The sequence below is a fragment of the Camelus bactrianus genome, chromosome 7 (genome assembly GCF_048773025.1).
Source record: "Camelus bactrianus isolate YW-2024 breed Bactrian camel chromosome 7, ASM4877302v1, whole genome shotgun sequence".
Taxonomy (NCBI): Eukaryota; Metazoa; Chordata; class Mammalia; order Artiodactyla; family Camelidae; genus Camelus; species Camelus bactrianus.
Genome location: NC_133545.1, coordinates 2,768,503 through 2,787,766, shown reverse-complemented (window position 1 = coordinate 2,787,766; position 19,264 = coordinate 2,768,503). Strand labels below are relative to the sequence as shown.

Below are 19,264 nucleotides of genomic sequence, written 5' to 3'. Positions count from 1 at the left end.
TCTCGCAAATTTAGGAAGTTTGGTGGAAGACCGGTTCTTCCGGGAGGAAACGAGGTGAAATACAGGTACTAAATCTTAAGGGTTTTAGTTACTTTTTGAAACTGACAGCTGTGTGTCTGCTGTGTTTCACTCACGCTGGGTTCTTACGCTGAGCTGTGCACTCCGTATGGCAGGGAAGGGAAGGTGTGTGCAGCCGGGGAAAGCACAGGACCCTGTGTTTATATGGAGTCGTTCCCTGACATCTGTCCTACATCACTGCGGCAGAACGTCTCTTTTTTTTAACTAAATATTTCCATTTGTTTCTAGTTATTTGGGGGCCTCTAGAAAATTTTTCTTTATAAATCATTACAGCAAGAAGTTTAACTTCATGCAGTGACATAAAATAAATCGGCAGAGTGTGAGGAGATGTGTACCACATGCAGTCATTAGAACAGAGGGGTCATTTCATCCTTTTCTATGGCTGAAAAGTATTCCATTGTGTATATTTGTATGTGTGTGTGTATATATATATATGTCTCACATCTACTTTATCTAATGTCTATTGATGGACCTCGAGATGATCATACTAAGTGAAGTAAGTTAGACAGAGAAAGACAAATATCCCATGATATCACTTAATATGTGGAATCTAAAAAAAATGAGAACTTATTTACAAAACAAAAACTCACAGACATAAAAAACAAACTTGTGGTTACCAAAGGGGAGAGGAGGGAGGGGTAAATTAGGAGTTCGGGATCAGCAGATACACACTACTGTATATGAAAGAGATAAACAACGATGACCTACTGTAGAGCACAGGGAACTACATTCAATGTCTTGTCATAACCTATGATGAAAAATAATATGAAAATGAATATATATGTATGACTGAATCACTGTGTCATACACCAGAAACTAACACAACATTGTAAGTCAAGTAAATTTCAATTTAAAAAAACACACACAAGGTGATCATGACCTTCTGTTTGACAGAGGGATGGAAGGAGCAGCTTCTCTGGAAGGACTGATGCCTTCAGGAGACTTTCCATCACCCTCAACTCCAACATCAGGACTTGAAACTCACAGAGACCAGGCAGGAGGTCGGATACACTGGCACGATGCTGGGTCACAGGGTGTCCAATGAAAGACGTGAACTAAACAGGAGATTAAAGACCAAATAGAGGGGAGGAGAGTATAGCTCAGTGGTAGAGTTACCTTAAAAAAAAGAAAACAAATAGACTGACTTTGCCATAAGATGGGATTTCTGCAGAACCCTGGAAGGGACGGAAACAACCGTCACAGTCAGCAGCTTGTCAGGTGTGACATGCTAAGGCTTGAACTCATAGATCCAGGCTCCGGCGGGTACTGCCCACAGCGCGGGGGAGGGCGGGGCGGCGGCCGCGCGGGGGCGGGCACGGCCGTGGACCGTGATAATGGATGGAATCAATTACGGAAACGGGGATGCAGGGTTTTCAGAAGGATGTGTCAGGGTTCACCGTGTCAGCGCGGCGATTCCAGAGCTGTTTTCGGAGCAACGGAGGGGGTGCTTCCTCGCCTCCCTTCTCCCCACAGCGACTGAGAGAGGGGGCACCGGGGCTTCAGGCTTGATTGTTCGACCTTCACCGCCTGCCTGAAAGGCTGTCAGGGAAGCAGGGGACTCGGGGAGGTGATGGGTACGTCTGCCACCTTGTTGGGGGCAATGCCGCCGCGGGTGTCTGCGTACGTCCAAACTCGTCCGATTGTACACACAAAATATGTGCCGTTCTTTGAATATCAGTTATTCCTGCATAAAGCTTTTTTTGGAAAGATTCTTGGGGAACAAAAGGCGCATTTCAGCGCATTACTCCCGTGAGGTGTCCGTCGTGGCCCACGGCGCGCGTGCTTGGGTTGGGAGGCAGACTGTTTGCTGCCTCCTGGGGGGCGGGCTGTTGTGTTGATCCGCCCTAGAACTGAGTGTGGCCGCGCCAGCTGGAACCTACCAGAGTTTTCTTCTCTTTTGGTAATAAACCCTTCAAAATTGTGAGGAGATGGACCCTAAGGGTAAACGCTTAATTTTCTCCAGTTTGAAAGCCAAGAAATCTCACATTTTCCAGCTTCTTTTTAGAGTTTTTATTTTTTCCCTTCAGGTTTTTTTTCTTCTGTCACTTACGCAGACGATTTTTCTTCTTTTTTTTTTTTTTGCCACCCAGTTTCCAGATGCATTTCCCCCCTGCCCAAACTGTCTTTTTCCTGCTACTCTTTCCCTGTAACTCTTCACATCACATAACTGTATCTTATTTCTTTAACCACGTGTTCCATCCATGGTGCCCTGATGCAGCTCTGGAGAATCTTACTGTGAGCTCACCTTTAGCCTCTTCTATGTTTAATTTCCTCTGTAAATAGAACACAGGATCAAACAAGAAAGGGGTAGTGATGTCCAGCGGAGCAATCTGCTTGGCTGTGCACACACCCATTCTTCAGTACCCCTCGCACTGCCCCAGCTCTGCTTGAATTCCACCTGTGCTGGGGAGCTCACCACTCCATTATTGGAACGCTAATGAATGGAGTAAGTGTGCACCCAGTCCCCAGGGCAGCCGTCTCCGCTGTTTCCTCACCTCTCCCGTCTCATGAACTAGAACATTGCACTTCTCAGTGGGATTCCCGTTTTCTTACAGCTCAAAAGAGTAGAGAAAAAAAGAGTGTGGCGGATTCTGTGCAATGCTCGTAGCTAGATCATTTAATTCTCCTTAAACTTTAGGCAAGAGCATTCTTTATTCCTTTCTCGTGGTTTAAATTTCCTGCGTGCAATACTCACAGCTCTGACCTCTCTGAGGCTCAGAGGCTCAGCCATTTGCCTGACTTCCTTCATCAGGTGATTAGCAGGCTGAGAACTGAACCTGTGTCTCGCTCTAAAGCTGTGTCACAGCGGTCGTGGCTACACAGGGGTGGCTGCGTCCCACTACAAACCTGTTCCAAGCCGTCCCCACCGCCCCGTCCCCAGCCGCGCTGCTCCGGACTGGGGCGTTGGTGAGAAATGAGCTCTCCGGGCAGTGGGAGCGCGGGGGGGAAAGCTGGCAGGCCCGCTGGAGGGTCGTTGCAGTTACTCAGGTCTCCCAAACGAGGGCAGTGTTCCTGGGGTATGAATGTGGTGTAAAGGCGAGGGGCCAGCCACAGTTACAAAGTCTAGTGAGACTTGAAACCAACTGCACATGGACAGTAAGGAAAGTAAGGAAAAGGAGTGGCTGAAGCTAATTCCAGTAAATGGAAGAACAGAACGTAGAAGAGAACTCTTTAGTAGGAAAAGAATTTGTTCGGTTTTCAAAATATTGAATTTGGTGTAAGAGTTTTGGGTAAAAACATCTATGCAGAAAGGCCCAATAGGAGCTTAAAAATGAGTCTGTAACTCAAGAGAAGAGATCCAGCAGAAAAGCATGAATTCAGTAGGAAGCCGCATAAGAAAGCAGAAGTGAGTGAATGGGATCTTCCAGACCAAGGGTGTCAGACCAACAAGGGGGAACCCCCAAGGGCGGCAGGCTGCTGCGTCCCTTCCCAGGGTCTGCAGCAGCAGCCAGGAAGGACACAAGCTGGAAGGAGGAAGGAAGGAAGGAAGAGAAGGAAGGCAGGGACCTGTCATGGAACGAGGAAGGGAAAAGGACCCCTAACTGCTTTATCACCGCAGAGGCTGAGCACACTGGAAGTTACAAAGGCGCCATTGTGTGTGGCGGCGGGACAGCCACTTGGAGGCCTCAGTTGGAGAACCCTCGGGGTGTAACGCAGTGGGTTCAAAGTGACAGGAAGTGAAGCAGTGTAGACTGTCCTATGCAGTGCCATCACGGTTCAAGAGAAGGAGAAATGCAGCAGGAATATGACCAGGGATTTTTTTTTTTTTAATGTAGGAGATTTGAATTACAGTCTACAAATTTTTGAGAAGGAACAATGGAGAGGGAGTGGTGAAAAAATACAAGACAAGGTATTTCATGGCAGAGGAGTTGATAGAATTCAACAGGCAGCAAAAGGAATGGGGTCAAGATCTCAGAGGTTAGTCTCAGAAAAGAACATGGCAGCTTCCGTCTGTGGGAAAGGAAGGATGGAGGGAGGTAGGTCTGAAGTAAGGCAGTTGGCCATGAGGATGAGGAGTGGGTGATGGATTTGGGAAGGGCTTAAGAAGTTAATTTGGTGCAACTGGGGCATAGACTGAATTGAGCCAGACAAGGAAGGAGGCAAAGAATGGAGTCAAGAAGAACCAGGTTTTCAGGTCAGTTTACTGAATGGATGAGGGAGCCACTGGCTGAGATAAGAAGTGTCAAAGGACAGCTAGGTTTTGAAGTTTGCTGAAGAGTTTATTTTGGAGAATATTGAGTTTTTCTGATGCCTGTGAGGCAGAAGATGGAGATGTCTGGGTGGAAATCTGGTACCTCGGTCTAGAGTTGAGGAGACAGAGCTGTGAAGTTACCAATATTTAGGTAATGACTGTTTAAATCTACAAGAGTGGGTGATTTCATAGAAGAAGATCTAAAGTGAGTCTGCATCCGTGTGCGTGGTGGGGCTGCGGCGGGGAAGACCACAGAGAACTCAAAAGTACAGCTTGGGGGGTGAGGGAGGAGAGAGGGCGAGAAAGAAAGCCACAGGCAGAGGGATGTTTCAGAAGTATAAGAAGTAGACCAAACATGCAGTCACCCCAAGACTTGTTAATTGACTGGTTATTTTTTCCCAATTAGTGAACGCCACCATCAACTCTTTTGCATGGTCTGTTAAAAATAATATACTGAAATTGTTTTCCCATCTTGTGAATGGTGTTTTGGGTAACAAGGTTTCATGCATTCATTTGCCAAGAGACATTCGATGGCGTAGAGAGAAACCAAAGTAACATATTCACGAACTCACGGCGCACTCACCGGAAAGTAACTGGACGCACTCTTACTGACTTCCAGCTCTTTGTGCTTTTTCCCGTGATGGGAAGTCTTTAGAATCTGTTTTAAAGAAGGAAACATAAGTACAATAAAGAAATAGAGACCACAGGAAAAGAAAAAACAAATAAACAAAAAGGTTTTCTCTGGAATAGATTCTTTCAGTGAGATACTGTTTTTTAATGCCTTTGGAGGTAAGGCCTGGTGCAAATGAGAACTCTTGGAGTGTGTGCTCTTTCCGAGTTGTCTGCCTTGTGCCTGTGGTTCTTTTGGCTCCAGGCTGTGGGGCTGCCTCGTGGAAGAGAATGGCATGTGATCGCTTCATCCTGGAGCAGTGAGAGGACCGCGCCGTCTTCCTCCCGCTCCCCCGTCTTCTGAGAGGAGCACCTGAGTCACAACTGCACCTTCACCTCTGAGGCCTTCCATTTGCGTTCGCCGTTCACCCTGGAACGCTGCTTTCTCTGCTGCCCTCGGCAGATCCAGCGTCTCCAGTCTTCTCGGTCTCCCCTTGACCCTCTCCCCTTTTGTTTGAATCTTTCTAATTAGCGATTCAGTTTTCCAGATGCTCTGTTGCAGTTCCCACCCGCACACGCTCTTGCTTTCCTGGTTGCCTGACGGTGCGGACGCAGGGTTGTGCGTGGGTGGCTCTTCCGTCATCTTCTTCTTCCCATCGCCCTTAGAAGGTGATTTTAACTTGGTTCTCCCTTTGCTCATCGGTTCCACTCAGAAGGTGTCCACAGAGCTGCTTCTGAGGGCCATTTACGGGAGTATTTAAAGAGGTGTGCAAAGGTGTGAGTCTCCGTGTCTGTTTGGAATGTCACAGCTTGGGAATGAACCGAAATCACCGCTTCCAGGTGGAGTAAAGAAATAAACCTTCAACCGGGAGAGACAGCACGGGTCCTTACTGTGTATATTTGTTATATCTGTTGGTATCCTGGGCTTTTCAGGGGACCGCAGTCAACCTGGACTTATAAGACTTGAGCATTAAGAGCCGGCCCCTTTGTTGAGGCAGTTTCCAATGTGTGTTTAGAGAGAAATAGACCTCGGATCAAGTCTTGCTTGGGTTTGACTCACTTTTCCTCTCTTAAAAATGGAGTAGTAATAAATGCCTCACGGAGATTGAATGAAATCATGCCTGGAGTTCCCAAAATGCTGGCCAGTCTCACCCCCCACCCCCCAGTGCTGTGGACTCTTCTCTGTGGTGATTTCAAAGGCTTCCTCCAAGTATTGTGGTTTCTAATGTCTCTCCCTGCCCCCACCTCTTATGCACTGAAACTCAATTTTTTTTAATTGAAGCATACTTGCTGTGCAATATTATATAAGTCACAGATGTACAATATGGCGGTTCACATGTTTAAAGGTTATGCTCCACTTACAGCTGCTACAAAACACTGGCCGTGTGCCCCGTGCTGTACAGCACGTCCGTGTAGCTCATTTTATACCTGAGAGGTTGGACTCCTACTCACCCCCCACTGCGCTGCCCTCCCACCACACTCTCCCACTGGTGACCACTAGTCTGCTCTCTGTATCTGTGAGTCTGCTCCTTTTTTGTTATATTCGTTAGTTTGTTATATTTTTTAGATTCCACATGTAAGTGACATCTTACAGTATTTGTCTTTCTCTGACTTACTTCACATAGCATAATGCCCTCCAAGTCCATCCATGCTGCTCAGGTGGAAAATTTCATTCTTTTTCTGGCTGAATAGTATTCCATTCCACTCCACCACATCTTATTTACCCAGTCATCTCTTGATGGACACTCAGGTTGCTTCCACATCTTGGCTTCTGTAAATAATGCTACTGTGAGCATTGGGGTGCATGTGTCTTGTTGAATTAGTTTTCTCTAGACATGTACTCAGGGGTGGAATTGCTGGGTCATGTGGTTGTTCTGTTTTAGTTTGGGGGGTTTTTCGAGAAACCTCCATACTGTTTTCCATGGTGGCTGCAGCAATTTACATTCCCATCAGCAGTGCAGGGGGGTTCCTTTTTCTCCACATCCTCACCAACATCTGTCATTTGTGTTCTTTTTGGTGATAGCCATTCCGACAGGTGTGAGGTGATGTCTCATGATGTGTCCTGACAGTCTCTTGATAAGGAATTGTCTGTCTGTTAGTTTTAGAAGTTGCTGCAAGTTTATAGGGAGGGAACCCAGCAACTCATAAATCTACCCACATCTGCCTTAATAATTATCTTTTTTCTTTGGATTTAAACTAGATATATTATTTACCTATTGCCTTGTAAGAAGCTCCCCAATGCTTAGTAACTGTCCCCTGGTCACTGCGGGTCAGGCATTCAGGACCGTCCTGTCCACGTGGCCGTGACCTGCGTTCTCTCATGGGGCTGCCGTCCTGTCCATGTGGCTATGACCCACATTCTCTCATGGGGCTGCTGTCAGGTGTCCCCAGGGCTGCTTCATCTGAAGGCTGACTTGGGGTGAAGACTCCACTTCCAGGCTGCCCAGTTCCTTGCTGGCTCTGGGTGATCTAATGGCCCCTTGCCACATGGACCTGTCCTGTCTGTGGGGCTGCTGGAGCGTCCTCACAACATGGCGGCCGTGCTCCCCCAGAGCCAGTGATCCGAAAGGCAGCAAGAAGGTGACCGCAGGGCCTTTTACAGCCTGGCCTCAGAGCCTGACACCGTCACCGCTGCCACATTCTACTTGTGTGAGTCACTGAGTCCGCCGATACTGAAGGATACAGAACAAGGCTCCACCCACCCTCTCTCCTCTCCGCCCGCTTCGTGGTGCCCCCTCCCTCCCCTCCCCTCTCCCTCCCCCCATCCTCCTCTGCCCTTGCTGGACCTGGTTTTCCCATCTTAATGAGCAGCGGTAGTCTTCTGCCTTCCCGGGGCTCCTATGAAAACAGAGTGAGGTAAACCCTACGGAAAGTCCCTTCTGGAGGGGGAGTTGGGGGCGCTCCCACCCAGCACCGTGTGCCGCAGCTGGAGAAGTAAGACGGTTCACCCAGCGTCTGCGCTGGCACCCGGGGCAGTGTCCAGCTCCCAGGGGCACCGTCCGGTCAGAGCACGGGGTCTTCTGCGGGGCTCTCTCTGAGCGGCCACCTGCGTGGGTCGTGGGAGCTGGACACAGGCCCCTCTCCTCCTGGGGAAGCAGCTGCAGGCCTCACGCGGGGACAGCAGCGAGGCTCCGGTGCTCCTGGGTGGTCGCTGTGGCTGCCCTGCCGGGCTCTTCGTCACGGTCTTGTTCCTTAGAGGCTGTTTCTGCAAAACCAAAGCAGTGCTCAGACTAATTTCCCATCAGACGCCCGTCTAACGCCCCCAGCAGGCCGCCCCGGCCCCGCGTGTCCGGTGCAGGAGTCTCAGGGTCACTGGCAGCAAAAGATCATTGGGCCTGAAGTGCTGTCACTCATTTCCATGTCTGAGTCCTTTTTCTCCCCAAAACTGTGATCCACTGTGATTTCCTAGAAGGCAATTTGGGGGCCCAGGGAGGTGAGGAGTCAGGGGTGTCGGCAGATCCTACCCGCTTCCTCCTGCAGGCTCACCTCCACCATCGGGCCCACGCGCGTCCCGGGTTGCCCACGCTCTGCGACAGCTCTGCCTTCCTCGGCCTGCATGTCCCTCAGCTGCCACCTTTACAAAGGTGCTTTTCAAGTGCTAGTCACTGGACAGTTGCCCACACAGGGTGCCGACTCGCAGAGGTTCCACAGGTGGAGGAAAAGGAAGTGAGATGTGGGCTCCCCTCGACCTGCAGGGTGACCCAGTCCCTGGGAGGGTCTCTATCCAGAAAGCTTGAGAGGATGGGGGACATGTTACCCTTCTTTTGGCTTATCCTTTGCACTCCAGTCATCGAGTTTATATAGTTGGGGAGTAATCTCCTGGCTCAAGAGTTTAAGGGGGACGTCTGAGATTCGGGGGTTACAGGAGTTTGGAAATACTGTTTTTGTTGTTACTTTAGTTTTGAAAGCTCCCCTTGCAGTGAGTTCTTAGTTTATTGACCACTCCCTGAAGCTAAAACATGCACATCAAATTGTACAGGGGGACGGGGTTTGCCCCAGGAAGCCTATCGTGGCATCAGTATCGCACCTCACCGGGGATACACAGTGGACTCTGCCCTGGTTTACAGGGACCCCCATAGCACGTGGGTCTTACCGTCTCGGGGCCAGCCGGCTGTCTCACAGCCCCCGCGACCAGTGTCCTCGCTGGTCTGTGCTGCATGTAGTTGAGCTGGAAATCTGCGGCCCTGATTTAATCACCGACCAGGTCGCCATAGAGATGACATCAAGCCTCTGGCTGCCAGTAAACCACCCACAAATGATGAAAATAAAATAAACGACATATGCAAGTTAACGTCCTAAGTAAATAAAAGACTTTGCCTCCAGGTCTCCTGATTAACTGCTTTTGGTCTGGTGATGTTTATTAAGATTCACAGTGATTTGAAAAAATATCACAATCACAACCTTTGTCTCAATGATTTTTCTTTTTTTTTTTTTGTCTGTTTCAGATCTATCAGCACTCCTATACTGGATATTACGTCCTGAGCAAAATTCCTCATGGGTAAGAGTCTTCATTCATGTTCTTTTCATGAGAAATCTACGGAACAGAACGCAGGGTGGAGCACTGAGTGGTTGCTTAATTCTTAAGGCAGGAAACGGGGCGCCTTCACTTTTGACAGCAAAGTGTCCTGATCTTGTGGGACCTCTGTGATGCCTCCCTAGGTGACCATGCCTCGGGTCGAGGGGGCCCCTTGAGTCCAGTTACGTGCCCATCTGTGACGCCTCCTTCCTGAACAGCTCCACCACCCCCTGCTCTGGTTTCCGGGCTTACGCTCCAGGTCCTGCACAGCAAGATGTGTCCCGTGCTTCGTAATCAGCTGTGCCCCAACCAGGGGCCAGTGCATCAGCCCCAGGACACCCCTAAGCTCATCTAGTCCCTCAAAACTGCATGATTTGGGACCCAGAATTATGAGTGGGAAGGAAAGACATGAGCGCGAGCGTGATTTTATGGCGTTTTCAGTTCCACGTGGCCCGAGTCCCACACAACACGGGGTGTGTTATTGGGAGTGCATCTTTGGCGTGCAGAGGTGTTCAGATTCGGTTCGAGTTTGGTGGAGCCATGTGTTGAGTCACCACACGGAATACATTTGTGGAGCAAGGAGTGCGAGGCAGGGATGGCGTTTTGTTGCTTTCGTTTCTGTTCTTTCTTTCTCTCCCCTCATCCTTCTTCCTCTGTCTTCCTCCTCTCCCACTCCCCCCAGCTCTTCTTGTCCCACCTCCTCCTTCTCCTTCATACCCTCTCTGGTTTCTCTCACTTTTTTTTTTTTTTAAAGATGAGCTGTTCGGGAAACGTACGAAGAAATTGGGTTGTGCTGCTGGCGATGTGTGGATTTCTGTGAATATTTAGGGCGAAGCATCCTCATGTTCCCAGGCAAATTTAAACAAGCGGCAGGAGCTGCTACAAAACATGGTTCTGCAGGAGCGTGTTCGTCACAGCGCGGCGTGTACGGCTGCTGCTGTCTGTTTGCTGCTCTGTGTATGTAGAATATGGGCGCATCCTTGGAAGACAAACATGGAGAAAATAACTTCATTTGGACTTAAGATAAATCAAAGATGCATGGAAATATGCAGCAAAATGTGATTAATCGTTTCTGTTAGACTATTAGAAAAATCAAGCCCCGAGAAACTGAAGATGACCCACTGTAGTAAAAACGAAGTATCCATAGGCATTGTTCATTTCAAGCATATTTCAGATAGAAACTCCCCTGTTTTTCACCAGGGAGAAATGACTATTATTTTTCAAGCAGATAATGCATCGTCCAAGGTCTCGGCAGGCAGGAGTATAATTATGCCTTGAGATTTGTCTACCCCTTCTGGGAACAATGGAATTTTTTGTAGATGATGGATATTTCATTACATCTTATAGAAATTTGTAAAGCATTTTGTGCTTGACACATGGTGTTAATATTTTACTGCATCAGTTAGAATTCGGGAAAAATGGGTTCTGAAAACCTGGCACGAGAGTTTGCCAGACCAGCTTCGAATCTAAGGATGAGGTGGTCTGTGCCGTGGGCTTGGTTTCAGGGCTCATGATGAGGCTGTTCCCCCCACCCCACCCCCCTGCAGTGGATGCTGACATCGAGTGAGCTGCTTTCAGTATTTTTAAAGTAACCATAGTAATAATCATTGCCATTATCTATTGAGTTTCATGCGCATTTACCCCGGCACAACAGCCCTGCAAGTAAAGCGTCCTTCTCCCCCATTCACGGTGAGAACTCCAAGAGGTAGAGGAACTCTCCATCTTCTCACAGCTGGTGTCCAGAAGAGCTGGAATCCAGCTTGGCCTGGTTCCGTCTCAACCCCATGCTCTCAAAACAGCTCCCTTGGGTTACATTGTAACCGTAAATACCAGATTTTTAGTGGGGCTAATGTCTTTCTGTTCTAAGGACTCATACGAATGAAAGATGTAGCAGAGTACTCATCACACTTACGGGACACAACCTCTGGTGGATGAGGATGTCTGTGGCCCATCTCATCACCCTGGAAACTGACAGCAGCTCCAAAAATGGCATTGCTCAACCACCCAAACTCTTCCTCTTTGTCATAAGACCGTTTATGGAAAATAAATGAAGTAGTTAGTTTCAAATATTGTCAAAATCTTATATGTATTAAGGAGAGGGCAGATTTCCATACTGGATGGGCCTTTAGGCCTCCAGCCTTTGCAACTTCAACCGCCTGAATTAGGGGCTGGTGGAGCCCTCCGTCAGTTGTGTACGTGTTCCACCAGGTGGCAGGAGGACACAGCCCCGGAGGTGGGTTTGGGGCAGAGAGGGAAGCACAGCTGTCTTTTTAAAACAAAAGTATCTCTATTAAAATATTTAAATTTATGTGACTCAAAGGACCAAAAACCTGAAAGCCTGTCTTGATAATTCTGGAGACATCGAGATCTGTACCTTTTCCTCAAATGCTCACCTCGCCTTTCCTCCCTCACTCCCCACTATTCTTCACTGCAAGCCAGAGACCATTCGGTCTCTGCAGGATGGGATTTTTGTCCTTTATAACATGGGTTTTTTTTTTTTTTTTCCCCATTAGCTTCAGTCTTTCCAACAAGTCACAGAGAAGGATTGGATTCATTTTTCAGTGCCTGATAAATTCTGGTTTCCTTCCTTTTTGCCAAGGGAGGAAGAATCTTGGGGGGGGGGGGCTCCTTTCCATCTCTTTCACGAGCCAGAAAGTGACCTCCTGGTCCCGTGCTCAGCCTCCTCCTCCTCCAGCTGTGACCTCCCAGCTGGAGCCTGGAAGGACCCCGTGTGCATGTATCCCAGGCCAACTGAGTTTTCATCTGTTTAAAGATGGAGACGCTCAGGGCAGACCTGCTTGATGGTCGCATACTAAATTTTCAAAAATTGTATTCTTAAAGGACATGTGTCTTTTACACAGATTTGTTTACTAAGCCAAAATTGAAGCTAGTTATTTTTAACATAAAGTGTTCCACTGAATATATCGAATTTCAACAAAATAAGGCGATCTTTCATAATCGCGATCAGAGCCAGCTGAACGTTCCCTGGCGGGGGTCCGCGCTGCGTGTCCGCGGGCGTTTCTGGTCGACCTGGCTGGGTCTTGACACCTTCCTGACATGACTCCTTCTTCTTGGGTTAGTTTTCCTTTTGGCTTGAGTGCTTTTTAAAATATACTTATTTCTGTATAATTATGATTTCTCGCATGTATTAGGGTCATTCTGAAAATCTTATGGACCAGAGAAAAATCAGTCCTTCCGTAACGGAAATCAATTTTTTAAAAATTGGGCAGAGCCCTCGGGTAGGTAGCACTGGCATTTTGGGCTTTGGCAGACGGAGCAACATAGGGCAGAAACGGGGACGTCGTTGACGGTATTTTTGTTTATGTGTCAGGCCCCCTTCTGTGGGTATTGTCGCCCGAGCCTTGCTTGTTCACCTGTGCCCAGCAGGCAGACTTGTACAAAAGCTGCTTTCCTCTGGAATTCTGGTTGGCTTGTGAAGTCACATTCTATGTCTGTGAAAATAATCAACTGAGACGTGGTTTCCTTCCCCCCAGGATTCCTCTCTAACTTTACAGACTGAGACACAGAAGAACGTTCCTTTTATCTAGAAAATAGGTGTGTAGGTTGAGCACATATCACAGTGCCCCACACCGGCCTAACATCGTGACGCAGGAGTTAAGAACTGAAGCCCCGCAGGCACATAGACCTGAATGTGGATCCCAGCCTGCAGCTGACTCTTGGCCGTGTGATCGCGAGAGTTATTGTGCTTCCACAGATCTTAGTCTCCATATTTTAAGAAAGATGCTAATAAGAGCTCGAACCTTGCAGGCACATTATAAGAATTAAAGGGACTGATATTTGCAAAATGCACAGCAGAGCATTTTGCTTCTAGTGACTGCCTGGGAATGCGATTTCTTAACACTGTACTACGTCCCCAATATGTATTTGTAGTCTCATAATTGAATGCTACCAGACTTTACTTTCTAGCTAGCTCAGATCCTTTCTGTTACAAGGAGAGGAATGACATACCCCGACAGTAATAGAACTCCCTTTAATAATTTTTCAAAGCTAGGACTTGTTCCGTGACACTCAGGTAATTACAGTGCCCATGTGATTTTAATTTCTCCCTTTAAAAAGATGTCTGTGGCCTCGACTATCTACAATTCTCAACGCCCAGTGAGTTCTGCTTTAATCTCATCTCTATTTGACTTACTACAGTTCATTTTTAAGACATTCTTTTTTTCCCTCCAGTGGAAGCAGAAAAGACAATATATGTCAACAAATGTTTATTGAATTGAGCAACAAAAAGCATGGTTGTGAGCCTTACAAAGTTCAAAATCTTGTTGAAAAGGAAAGACACAGACTTTTATAACAATATTAAGTGCCTCAAATGGGTATTTTAAAGACTGAACACAGAAGAAGAGAAGGCTGTAGGCATCGGGGATCTCGTAAAGGATCTCACAGGGGAAGTCTGGCTTGAGCTGAGCCTTACAGTTGAGTAAGTTTTGATTTGTTCCATTTAATAGGTGGAGACAGAGAGGAGATATTCCATGTCAGATAAATCATTAAACAGGCTTGACCTTTGCAATGAGCCGGCATCTTCCTGGAATTAGTGGGGTGCCAGGCCAGGCCAGAGGAGGGCTGTTCTCATGGGACTCTGCATGGGGAGAGATAGGCTTGGGTGGGTTTAGGAGGAGCCTGGAGTGAGGAAGACCTAAACTAAACCCCACCCCAGCGAGATGGGTCTTCACAATAAGAACACATTGAACACCGAGCAGAGGGAGACATGGAGAAGAAGGCAGACTTAGATTAGTTTTATGCGTGTTTGTAGAGGGAAGGAAAGGGATGGTTAGGAGCCTGGATTCAATTAGGAGGTCTAGCGGGGGAGCACTGAGGCGTGGATGGGGGAGCGTTCAGTGTGGAGACCACACTGATGTGATTAGGGTGTCTGGTGCTCTCTTGGAAAATGAAGACAGATTTCAAGGGTTTATATGCCATGTCCCTCTAATTAAATCTGTGGCTGTTGCAAGTTGAGCCTGGTGTGTGAGAAGATTCAAGGCAGCCAGTTCATGAGGGCAGCGGTGAGAATTCCCGGCACAGTGGCAGTGCCTCCACATTTCCTTCCCAGCCGTTTCTTTCCACCTGAACCCCCGGGACCCTGCTGCTGGACCTTTCGCTCAGACCTACTTTGCTCTGCAGATCTGCTGAAAGTTGCAGGAACAGAGCTATTTGCATACATCAAGGAAGTGCCAACTTGAAGCCAAAATATAGGAGAAAGAGAGTTCTTAGAATGGCACCTTCCATGTCTCTGCCGTGGCATCAGGCAGGGAGAAGCCTACATTACTGGCTTTCACAACATTTCAGGACTATGGACAGCTCTGAGATCTCCTGTAGGACTCGGTCTCAGCTGCTTCCCCCTCCCGCTCCCTTCCACTCCAGCCTCTTTCCTTCCCTCCCTCCCTCCCCTGAAGTCCAGACTCTTAGCAAGCATTACCAAAAGAACATGAACTTTAAAGTCAAATCGATCTGGGACTGCATCCCCAGTCAGCCTCTCTACTGTGTAATCATGGAAAAGTTAACTTTGCTTCCCTGGGCACAATTACTCCCTATATATATTGGAAATAAAATGCCTGACTCATAGGGTTCATGTAACGGTTTTATGAAATACTGCAGAATAAGGAGATGGTGCATTTAAGTGCCTACTTTGGTGTGCAGAATGCACTACAGGCTCTCTTCATGGTGGAACCAAGAGCTTTCATTATGCAGCCAAATCTAATTCATCACCCTCCCCACAATTTCCCTACATTTGGACAGAAAATAAATTTCATACTCAATGCTAGCTCTGATCAATTCTAACAGCTTCCTGCAGCTCTGGGTTTAAAGGCAGTCTAGAGCTATGCCTGGGCTCTGTGGGGAAGAATGCCGTGATCGATGGGTCTTGCCTGCAGTTAGAGGGAGAAAGACACATGTAATGCCTCCTACGTGCCAGACCTGCTTCCATGAAAGACCACATCGGTGATGAGTGTAATCGCCGCTCCCAACAGAAGGTGTGTCCCTCCTCTGCTCACCCCATCCTCTGCCCCACCCCACACACAGACGCCAGGGACTTCCTGCTGTGGTGCATCTTGTGTCCACATCCTTCTGATGCTTCAAGTCCCAACGTCAAAATCCCCTCCAGCTCTGAGCTCCTCGAGTGAGCTTGCTTCTCATTTTACACTGTGATGTATCCTTGCATTAAATTGCTACCTTGTTGTGTAGATAGATGATTTTTTCTGAACAGCAGGTTTAGATCCTATTGCAAGATGAATTTACTGCCTGACACTGTTCTCTCCTGAATTCTAAGGTGTCAGAAAGAGGGGTTTTGCTGGAAGGAGCTTGGCCTGTGTCAGTGGGCCCAGAGGCTGTTGCCCAGGACGGGAGCAGGGCTGCCCAAGAATAGCACAGGGGAGGCTGCACCTGCAGATCTGAGCTACCAGGCTCCCTCAGCCACGTGCAAAGGGCGTCTGTTTCAACCATTCTTTCCCATTGAATCATTTGCTGTTCTCAATAACTCGCCTGCCACATCTAAAGATTTTCAAGCAAACAAACCCACTTGGAAATGAGGTGAAAACACGCATGGTGCATCATTTTGTCAGGTGCCTTGTGGACCCGAGCGTTCATATCCTCGAATTGTTCCCCACACAGGAGGGAGTCCATAGATGTTGGCTGACAGTTGGAGGAAATGGGTTCATTAATAAAGCAGTATTGTCTAGTAAGAAGATACAAGCCTGGGCCCCCACATCCATTAGACCAGCGACTCGGAGGATGAGACCTCAGGAGGGTTTTTGAAGTTACTCAGGTGTCTCTGGGTTGGATCTGGGGTCAACCGGCCCTGCCCCTCTTCACTTGCTGCCGTCACTAAGTGACCCTCCGGGATTATATCTGGAACTGAGAAATAACGCTTCTGGCTCTGGGAACACGTGATGGAAGTTTCCCCTGAAACGTTCATTTCCTTGTCATCTTGACAGATGCAGAGAAGTAGCGGCAGGTCTTAGATGAGCACGTGTTTGATGATACTCAGTAAACGCACTGTGCACTGAAGTCTGCACCACGGCGGTGAGATGGGGCCTGCGGTTCTGTTTTCTGAATTTGTCCCCAGAAAGGGGCAGTGATGCGTCCGCTCAGCCAGCGTCTGGGCTGGGGCTTGACAGGAGCGCCACCTAGTGGGCTCAGCGGGGAAGTTGCCTCTTTGGATTCCTGCATTTTGGAGCTGGGCTATGCGCAGTCTGCACACGGCCTTGGACTTCTCGAGGAACTTCGGGGCCAGTCCCAAGCCACGCAGAGTTAGAGGCATGTAGGCCGAACCCTTTCAACGGGGCCTGAGAGTCAGTCACCTGAGAAGGATCTGCCCACATCCCTGAGGTCAGCTCTGTTGTCGTTCACAGACCTTTTCCTAAAGAGAGACGCCGGGTGCCTCTGGCTGACTCCCCAGGGTGGCTGAGCCGGCCAGACGTTTGCAGCATGTGCTGTGCACCTGCGGGACCGTGCTGGCCACGGGGTGGTCAGTGGAAAGGCACACTTCTCCCCTGCTGTCTCGTCTGGTCGGTTCTGTTTTTACATCACCTTCCTCTCTTCTCTGTGCTCCAGACTGTCCCTCCAGGGCGCTGGACGTTGGTGACCCCAGCGTAGATGAAACATCATGGCAGCCTAGACCAGGAAAGCAGCACTCAAGGGCCGCAGGAGGGGTGGTCATCTGGACCTTAGAAAGACAAGCCTGCCCTGGTCACATCTGTGTGATCACAGCCTCATTGCAGCATGACTTACTTACAGTGAAACTCACACTTTTTAAATGACAAGTTTTCATTAGGTTTTGCCCAACGGGAGCAATCACAGAAACACCTGCGCAACAAGCTAGGGCGCGTCCCCATCCCCCCGAAACAGTCCCCCGTGCCCATCCCCTGCCCCCTGTGGTTGCCCCTGGCATCTATCTCTATAGTGCTGCCTTCTCTAGAGTGTCTTCTGTACGGAGCCATACACGGGGACCTGCGTGCCTGGCCTCTTCGTCAGCATCGTTGCTTCCGGGATTCACCCACGTCATTGCCAGCGTCCGTGGGTCATATGTTCTGTTGCCGAGAAGTGGTCCAGTACATGGATAGCCCGTAATTAGTCTGTGCCTTCACCATGTGACATTTGAGTAGTTTCCAACCCGGGGCTATTACGAGTAAAGCTGCTGGGAACGCCTGCATACAGAACGTCTCACAGGCTCATGCTTTCTCTTTTCTTGGGTAAACAGCTAGGAGGGAAATCGCTGGGTCGTACAGATGTATGTGTCAGCTGGTAAGAAGCTACCACATTGTTATCCAAGGTGGCTCTGCTGTTTAGACCCCTCTCCTTTTAGATTCACTACCCTGTAGGGCTGGGGGTTTTGACCCCCATCCTCCATCTGGTGCCCGAGGGAGGCGCCACCGTGCCTGCCTGGTTTCCCTCCCAGGGCAGAGCCTGTGCCCAGCGCCTCTCCTATCCTGACGCAGCACTCGGGGAGCCCTTCCAACCTGGTCCCCACAGCTGTTCCCTTTGGAGTGCTCTGTAGGTGGCAGGGCAGTGGGGAAGTAGGCATCTGGCAGGACAGGAAGTGAGCGGGGGTGGGGGCAGGTTGGAAACTTCCGAAGAGGCTGTTCACACGCAGCCCCCGGCACAAGCCTCAGGGCCGGTTGAGGGGCTCCGGCCTGAGCATCGCTCACTTTCTGGGCAGATTTGGGGGAAGGGATTTTTTTTTTTTTTTTTTTGAGAACCTCCCCTCTTGGAGGTGAGACCAGATCCAAACAGGTGCACATCCCAGTGACATGTCCTGACTGTCCTGCGTGTCCTGGGTGTGTCTGCTCCTTGGCAGCTGAAAGGAAGAGGCCCCACACCTGGACCTCCAGCGTCTGTGCAGCAGCATCCTGCCTTCTGCCCCGGGGCTGCCCGTCTAGGCGGTCAGAGGGGAGGGTGCGGTGGGCTTTTGTGACTTTGGTCTCCATTTTTCTGTTGAACCCTGATGACAGACAGCACCATGAAGACACCAGGCAGGCAGTGCTGCCCCCCCCCCCCCCGGGAGGGGGGGGCGATTGGTTTGCAAAGTACAGCCAACCATGCTGTGTGTTGGACTAGTAAGTATTTATGGAGCTGCTAACAATGGACAGAAGAATGTGAGCTGGGGCATTTCCCCGCTGAGGATGCTGCTTCCCAGGCCTGGGAAGCACAGAAATTTAGAGGCGCATTTAGGAGCCAACTGGATGTAATTTTTAAGCTGCTGTGTCCACCAGCTGAGCATCTGCTCAGCTTTCGTCCAGTTGAAGTTCACTCCCAGTCCAACACCACGTCTCACGACGTCCTGCCATGGACTAAGCTCGTCCCCGCCGGGCTGGCTGCTGACGGACGGCGGAGCACAGCTCGCCAGCCGGGGCCAGTCGAGCGCAAAACTCAGGGCGGCACCGCGCGGGCCTCAGGGCGCCAGGCGCCGCCCCGACGGCCTGGCCGTGCGCAGGCTGCTGGGCTCCTGTCCAGGGCCGAGCCTTCTCTCCGAAAGCGCAGCGGCACGACCCGTGTCAGCGCGCCCGGCCCTCACGGTCTGCAGACGGGCAGCTCAGGGGGGCGGGCGGGGGGCGCAGCAGGCCGAGCGTCTCGGGCCGGGACTGCCTCGGACCACGAGGAGCCTTGAAGGAGCCCCCGGCTTGGCTCTGCGCCTGCCGGAAGCCCCGGGGCCGGACGAGTGTCTGAGGCGGAAACCGCTTCCCAGAGCCTCGTCACGCAAGACGCGACTTTGAGCAACGAGAGTGTTTCAGGCCTGGTTCTGTAAAGACCCCCGCGGGTGAGCTGAAAGGTCCGCCATGCCTTCGGCCTTGGGAGGGGTGACAGGCAGGCCTGCGGTCGGCGGAAGCGGGCGAGGAGCGGCATGCGGGGCGGCCCTG

General features: G+C 49.8%; 1 protein-coding gene across 4 annotated transcripts in view; it reads left to right on the top strand.

Moving 5' to 3' along the window:
* DPP6 (dipeptidyl peptidase like 6) overlaps positions 1–19,264 on the top strand; it is an 846,122-nt gene that overhangs the window by 669,412 nt on the left and 157,446 nt on the right. For all 4 annotated transcript variants that reach the window (XM_074366690.1, XM_074366691.1, XM_074366689.1 and 1 more), the window contains exon 6: positions 9,325–9,377. In XM_074366690.1, the coding sequence (XP_074222791.1) occupies positions 9,325–9,377 (53 nt within the window). The remainder of the gene's footprint in view (positions 1–9,324; positions 9,378–19,264) is intronic.